The 16,014-nt window shown below is 46.6% G+C and overlaps 5 protein-coding genes across 5 annotated transcripts; 3 read left to right on the forward strand and 2 right to left on the reverse strand.

Annotated features, from left to right (window-relative positions):
- Positions 1-6,288: 6,288 nt before the first annotated feature.
- J4E84_005231 (uncharacterized protein) lies at positions 6,289-6,981 on the forward strand (the record flags this gene model as incomplete). Its single annotated transcript, XM_049387828.1, has 1 exon — positions 6,289-6,981. One exon carries the CDS (start codon positions 6,289-6,291, stop codon positions 6,979-6,981), a length of 693 nt encoding a protein of 230 aa, XP_049244068.1.
- A 92-nt stretch (positions 6,982-7,073) lies between these two features.
- On the reverse strand, positions 7,074-7,600 carry J4E84_005232 (uncharacterized protein; the record flags this gene model as incomplete). The annotated part of the gene is made up of 2 exons (XM_049387829.1): positions 7,074-7,539; positions 7,593-7,600. 2 exons carry the CDS (start codon positions 7,598-7,600, stop codon positions 7,074-7,076), a joined length of 474 nt encoding a protein of 157 aa, XP_049244069.1.
- Positions 7,601-10,308: 2,708 nt separating this feature from the next.
- On the reverse strand, positions 10,309-12,117 carry J4E84_005233 (uncharacterized protein; the record flags this gene model as incomplete). Its single annotated transcript, XM_049387830.1, has 1 exon — positions 10,309-12,117. One exon carries the CDS (start codon positions 12,115-12,117, stop codon positions 10,309-10,311), a length of 1,809 nt encoding a protein of 602 aa, XP_049244070.1.
- A 1,718-nt stretch (positions 12,118-13,835) lies between these two features.
- Positions 13,836-15,055, forward strand: J4E84_005234 (uncharacterized protein; the record flags this gene model as incomplete). The annotated part of the gene is made up of 4 exons (XM_049387831.1): positions 13,836-13,878; positions 13,925-14,007; positions 14,057-14,788; positions 14,837-15,055. The coding sequence occupies 4 exons, from the start codon at positions 13,836-13,838 to the stop codon at positions 15,053-15,055; spliced, it is 1,077 nt and encodes a 358-aa protein (XP_049244071.1).
- A 394-nt stretch (positions 15,056-15,449) lies between these two features.
- On the forward strand, positions 15,450-15,912 carry J4E84_005235 (uncharacterized protein; the record flags this gene model as incomplete). The annotated part of the gene is made up of 2 exons (XM_049387832.1): positions 15,450-15,608; positions 15,697-15,912. 2 exons carry the CDS (start codon positions 15,450-15,452, stop codon positions 15,910-15,912), a joined length of 375 nt encoding a protein of 124 aa, XP_049244072.1.
- Positions 15,913-16,014: the final 102 nt, after the last annotated feature.

Consider the following 16,014-nt stretch of genomic DNA (forward strand, 5'->3'; position numbering starts at 1 on the left):
AATCTATATAGTGTTACTCTAATTCTCTACTATTAATAGAATACTACTACTACTATTAACTACGCGCGCGCCTCTCTTAGTAGTAGTAGTAATATATATAGTAGTAACACGCAGACCTAGAACTCTAGATACTTATTTTATATCTTAGAATATTACTTATATAGTAGTAGTAGCTACCTCTCTTATTAGTTATATAGCTACTATAAAAATAATAATAAAGTATATTACTTATATACTAGAGTTTAAGTTCTTAGTAGTATATAAGCTATAATAGTTAAAGTAAAAAAGATTAGTATTTTTTAGTAGCTTATACACTATATTAAAGTACTAGCTAAGTAGTATAAAAAAATTAATAAAAACGTTCTTAAACTAAGTATACTTTACTAATACTATAGATATACTTTTATTACTTATATTAATATAGGCTCTTAATTCTTATATAGTAGTAATACTAGTAAGAGGTCTTAGTATAAGCTATATACTTCTAAGAGAAGATAATATAGTTATAGTAATATTTAATTATTATAATTAGTTAGTTAGTTAGTTATTTAGTTATAATTATTTAGATTTTAGAGATAATAGTATAAGTATATAGAAAGACTTCTTTATATAGCTCTTAAGTACTTTACTTATACTTAATACTACTACTATAGATTAGTTACTAAATATAAAACTTAGCTAATTATTATATTTCTAGTTTAAATTTCTATAGTACTACTATATAATACTTACTTAATAATCTAAAGTCTACTTAGCGTCTTTACAGCCTTATATTACTACTTTAGTTAGTCTTTACTATAAGCTTATTTTATTAGTAAACTAATTCTATAGCGTAAACTAGTCTAAAAAGAGTAAGGTCTATTACTAGTATACAAAAAGATGTATTTCTAAAAAGGTTAAAATTCTACGTTAAAAGGTATAGGCGTTAGGTAGACTAAGGCTTAAGTTCTTAGCGCTACTACCTCTAGCGTAGTAGTTAAAGCTTTTAAAATTTAGAGTAGTAAGGCAACTATTCTATAAATACTAATATCTACCTATAGTAGAGAGAATTATAATATAATTATATATTCTTAATAGCTTATAACTAATAGAGCTATAGATTATAAAGTAATAAAATACTAAAATATTTAGTAAGTAAAATTATACTTTTACATATATACTCTCTATTCTCTATCTCTATCTCTATTCTTATTCTTATTCTTATTCTATAGCTTATAGTAAATTAGAGATCTAAAAACTTATTAAAGTAAATAGTAGCTTAAATCTAATACTAAAGCTATACTAATATATACACTAAATAAGCTCTTAACTATATTACTAATACCTTTTTTATAAGTTCTTCTAGCGTTAGTAAGTCTAAAGCTAATTTTATTACTAGTTATATTATCTCTCTTTATACTTATATTAATTACATTTTTATACTATATTACTTATTAAAGCTTCTATAGACTACTTTAAGACTACTACTAAAAAGAAAGCTTTTAGTTAAGCTATTCTAGTAATTATTATATAGACTATTATTAAGACTATTATAAAAGCTATTATTAGAGCTCTTAAGACCTATCTTACTTATCTTATATTACGTTCTAAGACTACTAAAACTATCGCTACTATTAATACTATTAATACTATTAAGATTATTATACTACTACTACAAAGGCTTCTAATATATAAACCTAGACTAAAATCTTTTATAGTTCTCTATTATAGCTAAGCCTTTAAGTAACTTACTAGTAATATATAAGAGTTCTTTTATAGGCTATACCTACTCTAAAAAAAGTAATAAAATAGTTATTATATTACTAGCGTTACTCTTTTTACCTAGAGTAATTTATTAATTATCTATACTATCTATACTTATAACTTTATATATAAGATTAGGCTATAGATAGCTCTACTTATAAAGATAAAGGTAGCTATTATATACTAGCGTAAGGCGTTTATTAGAATTCTTAGCTAAAGTAATAATAAATAAACTAAAGAGAATAAAGCGTTTAAAGCCTACCTTTAGTATAATAATACTATTAAATAGATAGTAGCTATATTAGTGTTCTACTATTATAGTTACTCTTAAGAACTAAGAGAGTAGTTATCTTTATTAGCTACTTAAGTTATATTATATTAATAGCTAAAGATTAAATGTAGCAAAACGTTAATATACTAATATAGGCGTTGCTTAATATAAAGTTTACTCTTTTAGCAAGGTTTTAAAAGTAATATATTATTAGTCTATATAAAAGCCTTAGTGCTAATAGTAATATACACTAAATATATTAAAATCTTAAAATCTTCTAGTAGTTCTAGAACAAAAGCTAGGCGTCTTTTAACGTTTTTTTACTAAACAGAGTCTACAAAATTAGACATAAGGCACTAACTATAAGCTTATATTTTAATAAAGTTTATAAGCTACTATATACTACACTACTAAATTTCTAAGTAAAAAGAGTAAAGTATAGCTCTTTATTATATATTATACTACGTTACTACTACTACGTTGTGGGATCTGCTCTGGCATCAACTCTATTCATCTATTAGGAACATCTCGATAATCTAGAAAGTATACTTTCCTACCTATCTCGCCTCCAGTTGTCGACGTTTACTCTGAAGTTCTACCAATCCGGTGCAGATCAAGATGTACCGTGGCACGCCAGTATCGTTATAGCCAGCCACATATTATATCGGATACCCATAATTCTTAAAACAGAACACTCCTACCTGCGAGGTGTTGATCGTCTGATGATAGACTTGGGCACTCTTGGAGAGCCTCCCCTTTCGATAGGCGATTTCGGGAAAGACGACATGTACCAGATTTTCAAACTCTGCTATTGCTTCTCCAAAAGGGTGACATGGTGGCTTGGCATTGGTGGAATTGCCCCAAACCCTAGGTGGACGCTTTGCTTAGATCTCAAACAAGGGTTGAAGCCGCCAGTGAATGCACTTGGGCGACGCTGGACGTTGGGCCCACACGCTTTAGATGAGTGGGACAAGGACAACCCTGATGCTTGATGATGCAGCATTGTTACCACTCTTCCATCAATTCCGCAAGTTACCATTTCACCGTTGCGTGCTGAGCTTGCTTTTCACTAGCTCCACAGGGTGTTTGCTCGCTGAATATCAAAACGACGCAAACTCTTTTCTGCTTTCATCTTCAGCAAGTCGCCAAATCCTCCGATAGCAACCATTCAACTCATCACAGACCAACAGTCAGCGCCATGGCCAAAGACAAGCTTTCCGCGTTACTCGCGCTACCAGCAGAACTACGACTTCAGATCTACAGCAATCTTCTCACCGAAATCCTGGAAAATGGACGCACCTCCGATGTCGGTGCTCTATACCTAGCTTCCCGCACAACCTATTCGGAAATGAAGCCACTCATCTCAACAGTACAAGTAGCCCTCGACCTGAAGCGCGCCTGGGATCATTCTAGACGGCTCAGAGGCGAAGTCAGAGGACGACTGTGCTTCCAAATACCACATACACACACGTACATCAACCCGCTCACTGAGTTCGCCATCACCGCACCGCGCGATCGCAAACGCAGGAATCTTGTTAGACAGGCTAAGCACGACATGCTGCGTCGCACGGAAGACTTCGCGGTTTTCGGCCTTCGTCTCCTACTCTGCCCTTTCGGTTTCGGAGTGGAACGTCGATATACGAACAAACAAGTTCTGTCATCTAGTCATCTCTTCTTCCGTACTTTCTACCAGATATGGGGACAAGAGTTTTTGGAGAAGGCAAGGCAGAAGAGATATATTGATAGGCTGACGTTCCGTAAGGATTACAGCGTTGAGGACAGATACATTGTGAACGTCATACACGGGAGGCAATGTGAGGGCGTGTATCTTCCTAACTCCGGCACTTTTTATGGTCCGTGGTGCTTTCTTGTCGAGGGATCGACGAGGAGGATGTGGGGAGTAGATTTTAGGGGCGGATTGAAGCTGCCGGGGTATCGGTTTGTGGATCTGAATTGGTTTTATAGGGAGTAGGGCTGTTTGAAGGGTTTGTGTCGACTGAGTTTATGGGGTTAAATGAGGATTGCGTACCGACCTTTCGGTGTGTATGTCGCTATATTGTCAAGGATATGTTATTGCATTATCATGGTGGCGTATTGATGCAAATACAGGTAGCGAAGTTTAGGCGTCTAACCCTGTACAATTTTCGCAATCATCAATTTCAGCTCTTGTCCATGTAACTTCGCGCAAATCACCATCCAAACTGTTTGTGCTCACTTCCTACATAGTGAACACACCCGTCACATCGTTATTGATTCAACAAGCGATCTTCTCTTTGCTCTTAAGCCGAGTTCGTTTCTTCCATTACATATATTGATGTACAAGATTAGGAGACATTAACTGTGACGATCACTTTCCGTCACCTTGGTATTGAAACAACTCACGCATTATACAAAACATGTTTCTCACCCTTCCAACAGAGCTTCGAATCGAGGTCTGTAGACACCTCATCGTCGAAAGCATCACTTCTGGACGTCCACAGGATATCTCCGGCCTTTTCTTCAGTTGCCGTACTGCATACAACGAAATGGAGGATGATATAGCTAAGGTCAAACCCCTACTCCTTGCCACTCGAAAGTGGCAAGATGAGCATCCATATGGCCGTTGTTTGAAGATTGATTCATCACCAGCTTCGATCTTAGCAGGAGGAGCTGGCTATGGCAACATAAGCATGCCGATTTCAGGATCATGGCTCCAGGGTAGCCTTAACCGGGCTTCATTGAAACGATGCGTAGCAGCTCTCCAACCGGTATTGCACCTACCATGGTCGACAATCAACCTCTCTACCCATGTGGATTGTCCGCTGGACCACCTTCAAAGTACCCGCGTAATGTGCCTGGAGCTTTTCTTTAGGGACAATTATGACCCGGCGGAACTCACCTGGATTCAACGATGTGATCGCCTCACCCTCAATTTTCGAGGTGCCACTGAAAAACTTGAATGGTGTACTTGGGACATTGCATTCGCAATCCATGACCAGAGGGCTCTCAAAGCGATTTGGATACAAAAACTTGATGACAGGCGTAACGGCGACTTATGGACAATTGGATATGACTTTGTAGAAGGCTTGGAAACAATTAAGGGGTTGCAGTGGAAACAAGAAGTTCAGGAAGGTTTGCTGCGGCGCGAAGGTATATTTTAGGGCTCTCAGGGTTGATCATGTTCACCACGACCTGAAGATCTGAAAGCTTGAGGTCTTCCCTGTGCGGAAGTGGCATCTGCTCACGTCTCGATGTACGTAGTACAAACAAAGACTGAAGTTAACATCATCGAGGATATAAGGTTTAAATCTACCCCTTGATCGATCGTTGAATTTATGTGCGTCTTCACAGGCGCATCCTTGTGAGATGAGGGCCGAATATAGCGCCGCGCACGCGCCATGCTGACGGTGACTCGTCATCTCCCGCCGTCTTGTATCTTCCTCATCTCATCCATCTTAGCATGCATCTTTCACATGGTCGGAGTTGGCGGGCGGTCCAGAGCGTGCGATAACTGCAAAAGTCGACGCGTCAAATGTGGTAGGTTTGCCCTGTTTACCCCTGCGCTATTCCGACGCGTGTGTTGACGTCACGAGATCTACGAAAGCCACAATGCGGAAGGTGCGTCACAGCACGACTACAATGTGGTGGCACCCGCGGCATCACATTCGTGCAATTCGATGGCCACGGCCAGTCTGCCCAGCCTAGCGGTCGCGATGTCGCCGGGTGCTTAGCTGTGGAAGTCGGCACCAGAACGCCTGACACTGCTATTCGACTTCACCAGGAAATTCATCGAGCATTGTCGCCGTCTCGCGATGATGTCTTCACTGCGTTCACTCTCTCAAATTTATTGCCGGTGCAGAGCTTGTTGGTGTTCAATCCTGGGGTTATTACCATCAAGTCACTTTCTGCGCTTGCGACTTCTTACTTCGGCATCAAGCACCAGGATAGAGCTATCACGCAGTACGGATTCAAGAGGTACAGTGACGCACTTAGAGCCGTGCATTCGGCTCTTGAGGCTTCGGTGTCTCCGCCTTCCTTTGATCTGATTGAGGCGGTCATGCTTATGGGACTCATCGAGGTACATCAAACGTTCTGCAGTGCACACATTTTCTAACCGCTACTAGTTCCTCATCTCGGATCGTGTCGATGGTTGGATAAACCATGCACGTGGGCTAGAAAGGCTCTTCGAGTTGCGCGGACCTGAAGCTATGGCATCACCTCAGTGTCTTGGGATCTTGGATAGGATTCGCCCGTCTCTTATCTTTGCAGCTATTGTCTTGCACAAGCCAACGATAATGTCGGAGAATAAATGGAAATACATCCCCTGGAGCTTACACCCTGAGCACATCGACTCGCTCAAGCTCTTGTTCGACATTATTGCCGACTACCCCCAGCTCTTCATTCTGCGTGATGAGCTTTTGTCAGTTGCGGATGAAGACACAAGGACTGCTGAGATGCAATGTCTCTCTTTGCAATGTCATGAGGTCATCGCCAAACTGAAAAACTGGAGGGAGACTTTTGCGTCTGATCCGTTTCACAATTCTTACGAGACACCCGCATGTCAACCGATACCGCTCATAGAAGACGAGTATGGCGCGTTGCATCCAGCCTGGTCTACTGCCTTCAGATACCGATCACTCTATCACGCGAACGCTATCACAGTCTATAACGCCGCTACCATCATGGCCCTCCGGTTCGCCGACAGCATCGATGCTGAGATGATGTCATCTTCAGCCTACCATACCCGACAGGAGCAGATATCGACAGCGGCGCTCACTATATGTCGTAGCGTCGAGTACCATCAGCTAGAGGACTGGGGCGAACAGGGCTCTTTTGAACTGCTCTTTCCTCTGCGCATGGCATACGATGGGATCCGCGAGAAGGAGCCGACAATAGCATCATGGATCACATCCGTCATGCAAGACATGTCGGCTGGTAGACGAGGGCCCTGGAGATCCGCGAAAAGCATCCTAGATGTTCGCAAGTGAGGTTGTAGTAAAGTAAAAAGGTAGAACGACCGTTTTTTTCGAATTGACATATACATTAGTACCAAGTTAGTACTGTCTTTCTATTGATATATCTACGTATCCAGCGGCTCGATGACGATGTAATCCATCTTCTCGACCATCCTCTGGTCTTTCTCCAACTTCTTACCCTTCTTCCCATGGGCCTTTTCCCCTTTCCGTTCCTGCTTCTTAGATCTCCTCTCTTCCTTTCGCGCTTTCCTTTCTTCTTTCTTTGCTCGTTTGCGCTCCGCTTTATCGGATCTTCTCTTTTGTTTACCATTAACCTCATCATGAGATGTCAGGGCAGACTCTCCGATGGAGCTGGTGCTAGACAAAGAACTGGAGCTTGAATCTGAGCTGTAGCTCTTTTCTTCTTTCTTCCTGATACGCCGTTCGATCTGCTTCGCAGCCATTCTATCGAGAGCATTTCGCTGCTCCATTGGCGGCGGGACGTTGAATGACAGCGGTGCGATGTGGGGCGTGAGTGCTTGCAATCGGCGGTATCCAGCTGTCTGAGGCTGAGAGCTACTTCCTAGCGTTCTTTGCCAAATCAGAAACGGGAACCCGTACGGCGGGGCTAAACTTACGCCAACGATGGCATGTGCACATTGCAGCCAAGCTTCTCCTCCAACTGTTTGTTCTTGCAAATCGAAGCTTTCAGACCACGAGGCGCGAAATATTCTCGGTTCACAGCTTCCAAGAAGCGCCGCGTTCGCATAGTGGTCGTAGCAGCCGTTCCAACTCCGGCGGCCATGTTCATGCTGGCGCCGGCGATCATCGTCCAATGATGTGGTCTATGCTTCTATGAGAAACCGGTAAGAATCAACTAGAGGAGTCAACTCACACGATGCCAACCACATGGCCCGCTACATCAAGCGCCTGAAGCGGGACTGGTGGAGCTTGAGCGACACTGAGATCATCAATGAATGCTACGAAGTCTCTCTCATGGATGTCGAAGCGGCGCAGGTCGGGACTGTAAGCTCGTATGAATGGGAATGGCGTTCCAAGTAGACTGTTCGCATCGAGTCTTGGTATCACGACGGGTTTCTAGACAGGTCAGCAAGGTTTACTGGCAATGTTTGAAGAGTGGCTCACTTGAAGAGATTGTCGTGGCTGGATTGGACTTATCATGTAAGGTGTCCAATCTATGGCGTGATGTAACAACTCACTATCTCGTGGAGACAAGCTAGTCGGTGGTAACGGTGCAGCGTTGTATGAACCAAGTGCTCGATGCGGCCGCTCGAAAGAGTGGCTCTCGTATGAAGGAGGTTCTAATGGCATCATGATAGTATGGTATCGAGATTGTATTGCTTTGTGATGAGTGATCTGACACTGGATATAAGTATCTCGAGCCTTACGCTCAACACAATACGGAGCTGCTTTGATAAACCGCGCATATTGTTCCAGGCCCCCAGCTATCTCCAAAACGGGCGTATTTCTCGAGACTCAGCCTTGCCAGTAAATAGATGCCAAACAACATCAAGCACAGTCAAGCCCCAGGCCTCGTAAATCGCTATCCCAATATAGTTGATTCCTCGAGGTCACTAACCGCATGTTGTCTAGCGCAACAAGCGTCATTTTTTCGGATTACCGCTTCGGGCTCATTTGTCGAGATTGGTCGATCAGCAGTAGAAAGAGTGAGCTGAAGTACGAATAGTGAATTTAGTTTTATCGCAAGAGAAACCGGACGTTTGGTAAGTGACTGTTGATCGTGTATTAGAATGATCGACAGCGGTCTGCACGTTAGCCTTGCTAAGCCACGACCCGTCACGTGAAGCGGTTGCGTGAAAGCGGTTCTCCTTTGCCTGTGGGTCTTGTGCCGTTCCTGGAGAACCTCGTAAGACCATTCCGTACCTCAATAGCTTCCCCGTGTTTGCGGCCTGGTGTTACCATCGGGCTGGATCGGTAAAATCCTCGGGCACCTTCAGTCCTCTTTGCTTCCTTCTGCACCACGCCTCTTTCTTGCCCTGTGGCCTCCACCTGATCATCTCATCTTCAGGATACTCTCCAAGGCACGCAGCTACATCCCAGCGATGTATCTCATTGCCGTCGTGATAGATTAGAACACGATCTACGTACTCAAGCAGAGTGATGCCCCGGATATACTCCCAATTCCCTTCCAGTTGTTGTTGTATAGTCCAATTCAGACACACCAAGAAGTACCGGGAAGTAACCGACATTGCAGCGTCGGCCTGAGCGGACATATGAATCAGACCGAGCTGCGCAAGATCGGGAGATGGTGTCTCGACGTTGATGCTGATCGTTCTGATGGATATTTGCCGGTGTTCACTGTCGCTCTTCCTTTCGCCCTGAGGCCCAACATGGGTGAATCGGTTGAATATGCCATAGAAGCCCCATACCACTAGAACAGTGAGGTGAGTGGTTAGTATGTAGTACTAATACTAATAGAGGAAAGGCTTTCCTTACACTGCTTAGGTAGTAGCCCAAAGAAATCTTCAGGTCCTGGATTTGCCGGCGCCCCTAACATGTCTTCAATTTCAGACTTCAGTCGTTCGCTATCGTTTGTCACACAGAGGCGAAGTGTGACATTCAGCTGCTCAATTCTGGTCGACAAAACTGGAACATTGATCCACGTCGCTGCCAATATCCCATTGTCGGTCATTACAAGATCGAGGTCGTACACAATGCTTCGCATTCGTTGTAGCATCTCCGTTGTCTCCGTTCTCAGCTGTTGATTGACTAGCAGTAATCTCGTCGAATTCGAGACGATTGCCTGGGGCTGATACGATGGACCCGGTCGTACGAACGGCGTCGGAAACTCATAAGTCGTGTATCCTTCAAGAATCTCTTCGGTTGTCTGATTAAGCACTCGTGGCTGCCGGGCTGGCGAAAGTATGACGTATTCGCATATCTGATCACGTAGTTCACGCGGAAGGCCCATGAACGATGGCATTATGCTTTCGCGTCGGCTTTGAGGACCACAGCTGGATATTGGATAGCGAAGGTTGAGAGTTTGTGGTGGGCTCGTCATACCCAAGCGCACGGCTCTTGCCTAAAGGTCGATGACGCGGGGCGGCTGCCCTGGAATGAAAAGTGGGGCAGTGCATCACCACCTGGGCATCCCTTTTCCGATCGCCTGTCAGGAGGGAGCATCACCTTCAACAAAGAACAGTACACGCTTCTCAATCAAATTGAACTCTGTTCTTGCTTTGCGCTAACCATGCACCAGTCTCACCGACGCAGCTCTCTATTGACCCGGAGGAGGCGAAGACCCGCCCAATCCGGGACTTTTACAGTGTGATAGCAATACGCCGCCAACATCAGAAGCGCTACGAAGGAAAAGTCTTGTCAAAACTTCTTCTCATCCGACTCCTTCTGCTTCATCGCGTCCGCAATCTTTCCAGCAATGGCATATACACTGGCGCTAAGATGGCCCGAGATCTGAGTCGGGAACACACTCGCATCCACAACCCGGACGTTTTGCGTCCCGTAAACCTTGCCCTCCGTATCTACCACACCACCCAGCTCCTTACTCATCATTGCGCAAGTACTCACAGGATGCGAGTTGCCATTCATGGCGCCTGTGATCCAGTCGTCCCAGACTTGATCCCTCCAATGAGCACCTTGCGGTACCGCTTCGTAACCGGGAGAGACCTCGCCTGTAGCGTCCTCCGCTAGCGGCGAAGTGGCGAAATACTCGCGGATACGGATTGCAGCAGCTGCTTGCACATACATGTCGATGGGCATCTGGAAGAAGTTTGGGTCGATACGAGGTGGTATGGATGCATCGGCTGATTCGATGTGTATTGAGCCTCGAGAAAGCGGTATTAGGTCCCAAAGCTGCGCAATAATCTGATTTCCTGTTGGGGCCCAGAGAATCTCTATTAAAGGAACATCGCTCTTGGCAGTGAAGACTAGGTCTACTTGGTGTTGCAGAAGCCGTTCTTGCGTCTCGACGGAGATGGTATCGGGCGCGTAGTCTGCGACAATCGCTGCAGCATAAGCGCTCACATTGGCTTGGAGCTCTTCCACAAGAGCGGGAAGTTCTTCACCAAAGAGATCAGAAGCTGTCAAAAATGTAACGAAGGTAGGATAGCCCGTCCAATTCGTAGACGAGTTGAAGACCATCCCATGCTGCGGTTGATCTGGCAGGTTGGAGCCGACCGAGTGGAGTGGGTTCACAGTCTTAATACCGAGAGGTTCAAGTATGGCGGGATTACCTACACCTGAGTGCTCAAGGAATGCTGGTGATCGAATGGCGCCGGCTGCGACAATGACCTCCTTGTAGGCACCGATAGTTTTCGTTACATTTCCTGCATCGATCACCTCAACTCCCGAGGCCACCACTTCTGACGCCTCGGATGATTCATCGTTCCAGATGATGCGTGCAGCAGTGGTATTGAAGAAGACCTGGAGATTCGGGCGTGACGCAACAGGGAAGTAGAAGGACCTGGCTCCATCTGCCCTCGTAGGCCCACTCACATTCTGTGTCATAGGCCACACGTCGAAACCGCGCATACTACCGTTGTTCGGTTCCTTATTGTAAGGAATACCCATCGCCTGGGAGGTCTCCGCGAACAATTTGGCGAAGCCTTGACGGATCAAGTATGGGGTGAAGCCAACAGCAAGCTCTCCCTCTGTTCCATGTACCCCGTCCCTGAAGGTCGCGCCCTCCTTCGAAAGCTCCTCGCTCGGCTCTTTAAAGCCTTCTTGCTTTAGGTAGTATTCGAGTAGACTCTCCCAGTTCCAACCCTCGTTGCCAAGCCCTTCCCACCCATCAATTTGCTCTTTCTCCGCGCGGATGTACGTCATTCCATTGACCGTAGTACTGCCTCCCAAAGCCTTGCCTGCCCAGTAGTTCACGCTCCGGTTCCCAGCATACTTCTGAGGTGCCGTCATGTACTTCCAGTCAATCGATGTGCCGATGAAGAGGCCGTACTCCAAGATAGACTTCGGTACATATGAGACATTGGGGTTATCGTAGCCAGAATCTCCGGCTTCGATGATGGCAACAGTGACTTCGGGATCGGCAGACAGTCGGTTCGCGACTAGAAGACCTGCGGGGCCTCCTCCAACTATAACATAGTCATATGTCTCTGGTGCGCATGTAACACGGACGACCTGGGTCAGGACGGTGAGAAGAAGAGACCACGACATGATGGGTCATGGGGATCAGGGTGCGGGATTCCTCTTGGACGCGCCGAGCCTGGCATCTCGGTCTATATACCGGACGTGTGTGTGGAGACCCCAACAAAGTAGGCCTCCCAAAATCCCCGCAACGACTGTCGTTTGCTGGGGTTGAATTATGTCATTGGCTCGTTACGTCACTGCCAAGCATGGACCTGCGTGCCTAAGCATGTACCTTCCCGTCATAGAACTTCGATTTCAAGCGTGGTTTTGACAACGATCACGATGAATTAGGTATATACTACAACCTGTTGGAGCTTCCCGTCAACGCGCATGGATACGTGACGCTGTTTCAACCATACATCGATTAAATAGCGCTCTTCCAATGCGACTACAATGCGACATTCCATGGTACCTATGGATCCTACGATATGAGCTTTCTAAGTATCGTCTTGGACAGTCGGCCTAGATGTCGATCTCTTACTTCACTCCGCATATTCGAGACAAAATTCGCTCAAAGGCTCGACAACGATGATTGTAGAATCAGGGATGTGAAGTCCGTTGGTGCGTGATCCAGCACGCTTCTTCCGCACCGAAAATTTCTGTTTCTCGGGATTGCCAGCCATGTCGAGCGTGAAAGGTTGCTCGATCTCAAGAAGCTTACGACACCAGCCAGAGTAAATAGTAAGGTCATGCAGGGAAGGGAGTGCAGTTCAAAGTCCCAGTAGATCGAACGGACGCGATATCGAAGGACGCTCCATAGTCTGGACCAAAACTCACGTGGCCTGGAAGCATACTAAGCTCTTGGTAATCCCGCTGGCTTTACAACGGTCGGTAAGGAACAAACGGATCGTCGGGCTGCCGTTATTCTGAACCAGTCTTACGAGCGTGCAATCTCGATGATTGATCGTTGATGCGTGTTGATGCTGGCCCAAAACGCATGAGATATTCCACAATAGTTCATGCCATAGAGTAGAGATTGTCTTTCCACTCTAGTCGGGTTTTGCGGAGGTCCAGAACCCAGCGCAACATTGTTGTGTTTGCCCATTTCGCAAGTCAAACAAGGTGGCTTCATGCAGAAGTCCAGGTTTGGGCAGACATAGACAACGCGATAGGAAAGTCAGAGACCATGAGAAGGGCCCTTGATAAAGTGCTATGAGTACAGCCAGGCAGCTGAAATCCAGAGTATTGTTTCCTAGCTTCTTTGCTCCAACGCGGAGTCCACCTGGACTAAGGATAGCTACCGACAAACTGCGAGATTTGCTTTCGCGATGCGAATGATACCAGCCTTTATGAGTCCTAGGAGATGATTAAAAATTGATCGCTCAGATGCGTAGGGGTGGTGTTGGAGTGATGGTTCATTGCCAAGACACATGTGAACATGCCAGGGAGATGACGGCATCAGCCCTGCGGCTCAGCTTTCCCCTTTTGCGACGCGTCCGGAACACCACTCGGGCACAGCTGCCATTCCAGCAAAGACATCACGAGCGACTCGGTGACAGCGAATCATTCGGCGATAGAGTCAGCGCAGACTAATCACCCGACGGTCGTGCACCTGCGTTTGGTGTCGCGGCTGTGGAGTTACCGAGGCACATGGCTTCCCCACACGAATGACATGCGCTTCAGCCGGCGCGACGGCCGTAACGTCGCGCGTCCGAGTGTCAGATATCTGCTCGGCTCAAGGCTCCTGTGCAGTTCCCTCCATACAACAAACTCTAGATCTCTTTTTCGGGCCATTTACGATCAGGATGCCTTTCAACACGGAGCTGACGAGGGCGCTCGGCATTAGAGGTAACTTCACCAGCACAGCAAACGAGACGGTAGCTGACAGATGTAGTGCCCGTCGTTCAAGGTGGCATGCAATGGGTTGGATACGCTGAACTCGCTTCCGCTGTTAGCAACGCAGGAGGTCTGGGAATAGTACGTCTGGCGGCCATCAGGCATCAAACATGTTCTCACGACCGCATAGTTGACCGCCCTGACCCAACCCACACCCGAAGACCTTCGCAAAGAAATCCGCCGATGCCGAACGATGACCAACAAGCCTTTCGGCGTCAACTTGACGCTCCTCCCCGCCATGGTCCCCCCGGACTATGCCGCATACGCCCGCGTCATCATCGAGGAGAAGGTCAACATTGTCGAGACAGCGGGAAACAGCCCGGGGCCGGTGATCAAGCAGCTGAAGGAGGTCGGCACCATCATCTTGCACAAGTGTACCACTATCAGGCACGCACAGTCTGCGGTGAAGCTTGGCGTTGACTTCCTGTCCATCGATGGCTTCGAGTGCGCCGGACACGTTGGCGAGACGGACATTACCAACTTCATCTTGCTCAGCAGGGCTAGGCAATCATTAGGTGGTGTGCCTTTCATCGCCTCTGGAGGTTTCGCCGACGGCCAAGGTCTGGCTGCCGCGCTTTCTCTCGGAGCCTGTGGTATCAACATGGGAACCCGCTTCATGTGCACCATCGAAGCGCCCATCCACCACAACATCAAGCAAGCCATCGTCGACGCGCAAGAGACAGACACCGCACTCGTACTCCGCCGGTGGAAGAACACATCGCGACTCTTCGCCAACAAGGTTGCGCTGCAGGCTGTTGAGGTCGAGAAGACAAGCCCAACTGGCAAGTTCGAGGAAGTCGCTGAGTTCGTCAGCGGAAAGCGAGGTCGGCAAGTCTTCTTGAACGGAGACCCAGACTTCGGTGTAAGTTTACAATGCCCTTTTTCGAGTGCGATTGACTGACAAACCTAGGTATGGACTGCTGGCCAAGTAATTGGCCTTATCCACGACATCCCCACCAATCAAGAGCTCCTTGACCGTATCGAGCGCGAAGCCGTCGAGACCATGAAGCAGTCGCAATCGTTGTTCGTCGAGGAGGGCGAGAAGCCTGTCGCTGAAGGCGCGTCCATAAACAAGAAGTCGAATAACCCTCAGGCTGAGGTTTGGGGTATTGGCAAGAGCAAGCTATAGACATGGATAATCTGCGTAGCATTACTCGGTCGGCGCAGGGCGCGTTCTGCATGGAATAGAACTTTGATATCATGAGATCGAGGAATGTTCAATTGATAGTGAGATCATGAAGAAATGGGAACGTTTCTCAATCGGCAGTGTTGCTTCGTCAAAGGCATAAGTAAACGCGCATCTCTCGCGTTTAAGCCAATAACCACTTCGCCACTGCAGATACCCACGTCTCCATTTTGAGTCACTATGACGTCGAACCTACACCATCGACTCCAGCTTACGCCATCCTACAAAACTACTTCACGGCCGTGTGTCAAAGCATTCATCAGAGACAGATTGCTCACCACACGAAAAGCTAAATAACGAGGCCTCTTACACAAATCCCCACCGAAGCATACACGCCATGTCTTCCCTAACAGGCCAAGAATCTTCAAACACCCAACCCAAGAACCCCGTCAACCCCAGCGAAGACACAGCCGGCACATTCAAGGGCGACCCGAGCGTTCCGTTCAAGACTGGTCAGTCGACTGACCCTGCTGGTTTGAGCGCGTCCGTGGATAAGGTAAGTTCTCGCCTGACACAACACCTCATACCAACCATGCATCATGCCAGAAAGGTTATATCCCCAAAAAAGACACTGACAGTCATAGGCTGCACCCGGCCAACAGAACGCCTCGGGTACTTCGGAGCAGCGCCGCGGAGAAGATGTAACACAAAACACCAAGCAAGAGTACGAGGGAAGCAGCAGTGTCGGTACCAAGACCGGAAGCGAGAGTTTGATTGACAGTGTGGAGAGGAGCATGCATGAGGGTGGTGAGTCGGATCGGAGCGGAGTGGATATTGGACAGATTACTGGCGGACGATAGGTTGAAGGAGTTGGTGGTACAGTTACAGCATCACGAGACGCTTGGATGGAATCAGAATTTATCATGATAATCTTAGATTTCCATGTGAATAAGCTGGAAATC

Source organism: Alternaria hordeiaustralica, assembly GCF_023758085.1.
Source record: "Alternaria hordeiaustralica strain BMP 2776 chromosome Unknown scaffold_9, whole genome shotgun sequence".
NCBI lineage: Eukaryota > Fungi > Ascomycota > Dothideomycetes > Pleosporales > Pleosporaceae > Alternaria > Alternaria hordeiaustralica.